Genomic DNA, 6071 nt, shown 5'->3' with positions numbered 1-6071 from the left:
CTGCCTGGCCCTAAGAGAGCTCCTCTGTAAGATAAAATCCAATTGGACAGTCGAGATAATAACATTGTCACCTCATTACACTTTGTTTTGCATTTGCAAAACATATTAAAAGGGATGTGCAATAAATAATACTTTTTTTTTAAAAAAATCACAGTTTAGTGCTCGCTTCGGCAGCACATATACTAAAAAAAAAATCACAGTTTAGTGGACTTTTTTTTTTTTTTAAAGATTTTATCTATTTATTTGACAGAGAGAAATCACAAGTAGATGGAGAGGCAGGCAGAGAGAGAGAGGGAAGCAGGCTCCCTGCTGAGCAGAGAGCCGGATGTGGGGCTCGATCCCAGGACCCTGGGATCATGACCCGAGCCGAAGGCAGCGGCTTAACCCACTGAGCCACCCAGGCGCCCCAGTTTAGTGGACTTTTAATGATAGATTTTCTTTGCTGTGGGGAGAGGGGCATATATAATACTCGTTATTACAACTGTCAGTCACCTACATCATCATTCTGTAGAAAACTTTTTCTGCCAAATGTCTTGCCTGAGAACATGGTTAAATGAATATGTTTGTCATTCCTTGAGGGACCTTACATGATAACCTTACATTCAAGCCCAGTCATTAATGTAACCTTGGGGCTGAGTTTTCCAGCAAGAAAGCCTTCATAGTTCTATTGGCTCTCAAACATTTTTTGGTTTCATAGGCATCTAGACTACTTAGAGTGGAACATAGGAACTGGCCTAATCCAATTGGAAATTTTCACATGCTGTCCTCAAGTTTTGGTATTACGTGGGAATAAACACATTTAGGTGTATGTAGACATTTGTATTCTATTAAAATGAAAATTCCCGGGCGCCTGGGTGGCTCAGTGGATTAAGCCACTGCCTTCGGCTTGGGTCATGATCTCGGGGTCCTGGGATTGAGTCCCGCATCGGGCTCTCTGCTCAGCAGGGAGCCTGCTTCCCTCTCTCTCTCTCTCTCTGCCTGCCTCTCTGTCTACTTGTGATTTCTCTCTGTCAAATAAATAAATCTTTAAAAAAAAAATAAAATGAAAATTCCCTTATTAACACATTATCAAACAAAAACTTGGTTTCTTTAAAACATTTCTGAAAGACCCATTAGAATTGATTAGAAGCCTACCAGGGACTTCTACTGTGAAGGGACTAAGTACTAAGAAAATATGTGGGATCCGGTGCCTGGGTGGCTCAGTGGGTTAAGCCGCTGCCTTTGGCTCAGGTCATGATCTCAGGGTCCTGGGATCGAGTCCTGCATCAGGCTCTCTGCTCAGCAGGGAGCCTGCTTCCCTCTCTCTCTCTCTCTGCCTGCCTCTCCATCTACTTGTGATTTCTCTCTGTCAAATAAATAAAATCTTTAAAAAAAAAAAAGAAAATATGTGGGATGTTTTATGTCTTTGATAAGGAAATGAGGCAAGAAGAGTTATTATAAACAAAGAGGGAGATAGGATTCCTTACATTTTTTTTTAAGATTTTTAATTTATTTGACAGAAATTACAAGTAGGCAGAGAGGCAGGCAGAGAAAGAGGGAGAAGCACGCTCCCTGCCGGGCAGAGAGACCGATGTGGGGCTTGATCCCAGGACCCTGAGATCATGACCCAAGCAGAAGGCAGAGGCTTAACCCACTGAGCCACCCAGGCGCCCCACATTTTTTTTTTTAAGTTACTGACAGTTGTCCTTGACTCTTGTGCTTTCTACTGGATGAATTGGAAGGTGGGGTTTCCTTGTAGGAGAATGAGTTCATTTCTTTTGAAGGGCTCCTGGGTCATAATATACATACATACATTATATATATATGAATATATATATATATAACATGAACATACATAGCATACATACAACATAACATATATAACAAATTCTTATAGGAAACTTTAACCATCATAGTTTGCTTTTACATCTTTACCTTCTCCACAGTCCTCTTTCACATTTAACTGTTGTATCTGCCTTAAGTTCATTTTGGTGTGTTGCATAATTACTATGGATGAAGAGTCTTTGGACAAGCCATTGCCTTCACTAGGGCTGCTTTCACTTCCTTGTTTCTAATTGTATAAATGAAGGGATTCAGAAGAGGTGTGAGAATAGTGTTCAGCACTGACACCACCTTATTAATCTTAAAGGAAGAGTGTGTTGTGGGTCTCAGGTACATGAACAAAACAGCACCATAGAGCAGGGAGACTACTGTCAAGTGCGAGGCACAGGTAGAGAAAGTCTTCCGTCAGCCAGTGGCTGAAGGGATCTGTAGGATGGTGGACAGGATATAGATATAAGAAATCACCATGAAGAGGAGTGACCCTGGGATCACGAGGATGGTCGCCAAAAGACCCAGGAGCTCCAGAATGCTTGTGTCTGTGCAGGCTGCTTTCAGAATGGGACCCACATCACAGTAGAAATGATTGATGACGTTGTTGCCACAGAAGGGCAACTGGACAAGCAGCAGCATCTGACAAAAGACAATGGTGAAGCCCACCACCCAGGAACCGAGGGCAAGCTGCAGGCAGAAGCTACTGGTCATAATGGTGGGGTAGCGAAGGGGCTTGCAGATGGCCAGGTAACGGTCGAAAGACATGGCAGTGAGGATAAAGAACTCGGTGGTGCCCAGGAAAAAGTGAAAGAAGGCCTGCAGTAGGCAGCAAGGCATGCAGATAGCTGTTCTTGCCACCACGAAAGTTTCCAACAGTTTGGGGATGACTGTGGTGGTGTACCAGATCTCTAGGAAGGACAAGTTGCAGAGGAAGAAGTACATTGGTATTTGTAGCCTGGGCTCCACCCAGACAATGGCAATTATGAGCCCATTGCCTGTAAGGGTTAATAGGTAGATGAAAAAGATGACTACGAAAAGGGGGACCTGCAGTCCTTCGATGTCAGGAAATCCTAGAAGGATGAACTCTGTGATTGTTGTGCCATTTCTCATGTCCCTTGATACTCTAGAAAGACAAGCAAGAAAGCAGTGCCTTCAAATCTCATGCTCAAATACAGATTGGACAAAAAGAAAGAAAGAAAGAGAGAAAGAGAAAGAAAGAAAGAGAGAGAGAGAAAGAAAGAAGGAAGGAAGGAAGGAAGGAAGGAAGGAAGGAAGGAAGGAAGGAAAAGAAAAGAAAAAAGGAGGATTCTGATTCCATTTAAGGTCCTTCAGGACACTTCTCCTCCTTTGCCTGCACATACATACCCTCAGCACTTCTTCCTTACTCAGGATTGGGCTTGTCCTTTTGCCAGCTAAACCAGCTTTTAATGGACTTTGAAAGTACTAAGTACACTTGGTGAGTGGAAAAGTACTTTCCCATCCATGTACTGCTATGAGAATGATCACTGCTGGGGGCTCCTAAGAAATTAACCCACACTCCCCTATTACATTCTAAAAGAAATTCTTGATTTATATTACACATATGTGTAAGAGAGCTGATTTTACAACCCCCCACGGTTCTCTGTGTCTATTTATACAACTAAAAATCATTGCCGTTATATATTAGCAGTGAAATACAACTTAGATAATAGAACAGATGTTTCTCTCAAGAATCCATTTCCAAATTCTAATTCAGACTCTTAACAAAGGAGACTAAAACACATTCAAATGAAGTGAATACAGTTGCTAAGCAAGTAGGAAAATGTACTAAGCTTTAATTCAAAATGCCAAGACCAGCTGAATTAGGACCTGATATACAAAAGTACTTAATGACTGTACATCGAATAAAGATCCGTAGACACGAAACTAACAAAGTTAAAAGGCTAGCAAATGCTTGCAGTAACAGACTGAATCATGGAAAGCACATCCTTACCAACACCTTCCTTTATGACCGAGTATCTTTCCATACCAAGCAAAGCATTCCTATCTGTATATGCAAATTCAATCTCTGGAAGTAAGATTTCCCGGAACCACACTAATTCATTTACATATTGCCTATGGCTGCTTTGGTGCTACAGCGGCAGAGTTGAGGAGTTAAGGCAGAGACTATAGGACTTGGAAAAGCCTAAAATATTCATGATCAGGTCTGCCCTTTACAGCAAAGGTTTGCTGACCCCTTCTTCGGTTCCCTGAAGGGGCTATCCTCTCTCTCCCCGGCTCATCACTTGCACGAGCTGTTACCTTGACCTAGAATCCCTTTCCCAATCCCTCCCAGATCTGGCTAAATCCAGTCTGTCTTCTAGCCACGTCAGGGAAGCCTTGTCTAAATTCCCATCTCATTCTGGTGTGACTCCCACCCTCCTCCCCACCATTTCCATATGCGACCACTTACCAAATGGTATTTACAGTTTGGCTTCCTCCACGGACTCTAAGGCAATAATATCTGTGGGGCATAAAATAAGCCCTCAAGAGAGATTTTCTGAAGGAAAATCTCTGTGTCCCCAGTTTCCTATGAGTTTATGTAGACTGATACATGCATATGTTTATAAAACGCTAGTGTTATATTTCAAATGCTGGAGACATAACAGGGACTGTTTGCTAAATAATTTATCTCCAAGTCTGCTGCTGCTTCCAGCTTTTATATAAATCTTGCTGCATGCAAAACTTTCGGCTGCATCTTTCCCATGTTTCTGACTGTGTTCTGGTTATTATCCCGGATCTTGAGTACTGAGAGCTTGCTCAACCCGCCTGATGCTCAATGGTTGGAGGTAGAATGGAATCATTTTTTTCTGAGCTATATTGTGCTGATGAAGCATCCTTCATTTTTCTTAAGCTTTTCATTGTCTCAAAAGAAGAAAAAAGTAGAAAGGTGTTAACATATATCTTTTCTGAATCTGGGCTAAGGGCAGTATGTCCCAAGTCTCATCTTGTGTTCATTTACTTATCCATTTTTTTTTAAACTGTCTCTGGCAGTTTCAATTTTTCAAGAATTGGATCATGTAGTCAATTTGAAGATGCCCGATGGTGTAGGAGTAGGAGCAAAGGTACCTGGATTATACCCTATTATGAGTTCCACAAAGGGAAGCCTATCAGGAATCACTGCTTGGGGGGCTGTGTACAACTGGGATGCAAATAAAGACAGCCAGTATGAAATTCATCCCAAGGATTGATGGTTGCAGGTAAAGTGCAGCGAATTAAGACTGCTTGCTGGTCCAAGGCCAGTCATGGTTATGATGATGTTTCTATATGAGACTGAGATGCATTAATCGGAACGTATTTCAAGGCTTTAAGGCATCAAGGCTAGACCTATCTATTCATTCTACAGAAGAGCAATACTTTACCCAGAATAGTACTCTTTGCTTCTCAGTAGCAAAGCAATATTCACAGCACTAATGATTCCCAGGGAAACACTTCTGATCCTGAGGCGTGTCCTTATCCACAAGCAAAATGAAAGGAAAGGAGAGATTCTTATAAAGGCACAGAATTGAAACAGAAAATTTCCTTCTTTTTTGCACCAGGAAATTGAATCTCTCTTTCTAAAATTGAGGTAAGTGCTGTTAGGCTTTGCTGAATTCCATTCATGAAGCTTTCAAGAAATGGCAAGATTGCTTCAGCGTTTAAGAGAATTTTGCTGAAAGTGATTAATAGATCAGTTCACACTAGGTCAAGAATTCTTCTCTCAAAATAATGGTTTGTTAGTGGGGCACTTTCCCAGCTTCCTCTGGGACATCAGTCTCCATGGATGTGCTCCAGACACTCCCAGGAGAAAACAAAGTTTTGCTAAAAGCTTATTCATAAGTCAAGGTGTGGCATTGGTAGTTTTCTAAATTCTAATTGGTACCAATCATTTTATGGGTTTTAGATCTTGAATTTCTCAGTTTCCGCAAGAAGAAAAATCAGTGGTTTCTTAATAATTAAGTGGGATCCTCTATTGAACTGAGTTAAATCAAGTGTAGAAAATTTGATTTAAGAATGTGACAAGTAGGGGCGCCTGGGTGACTCCTCAATGGGTTAAAGCCTCTGCCTTCGGCTCAGGTCATGATCCCAGGGTCCTGGGATCAAGCCCCACATCGGGCTCTCTGCTCCGCAGTGAGTCAGCTTCCTCCTCTCTCTCTGCCTGCCTCTCTGCCTACTTGTGATCTCTGTCTGTCAAATATATAAATAAAATCTTTAAAAAAAAAAAAAAGAATGTGACAAGTGGCCAGTTTTGCAGAAATGCA

At 41.7% G+C, this 6071-nt stretch overlaps 1 protein-coding gene across 1 annotated transcript; it reads right to left on the bottom strand.

Moving 5' to 3' along the window:
* Positions 1-1986: 1986 nt before the first annotated feature.
* LOC132012535 (olfactory receptor 6X1) lies at positions 1987-2949 on the bottom strand. Its single transcript, XM_059392593.1, is given in 1 exon segment — positions 1987-2949. A coding segment is annotated over 1 exon segment (936 nt). The 5' UTR covers positions 2923-2949.
* Between the last annotated feature and the right edge of the window lie 3122 nt (positions 2950-6071).

Source organism: Mustela nigripes, chromosome 1 (genome assembly GCF_022355385.1).
Source record: "Mustela nigripes isolate SB6536 chromosome 1, MUSNIG.SB6536, whole genome shotgun sequence".
Lineage (NCBI taxonomy): Eukaryota > Metazoa > Chordata > Mammalia > Carnivora > Mustelidae > Mustela > Mustela nigripes.
The sequence above is the reverse complement of the archived record's forward strand: the minus strand, read 5'-3'. Positions and strand labels throughout refer to the sequence as shown.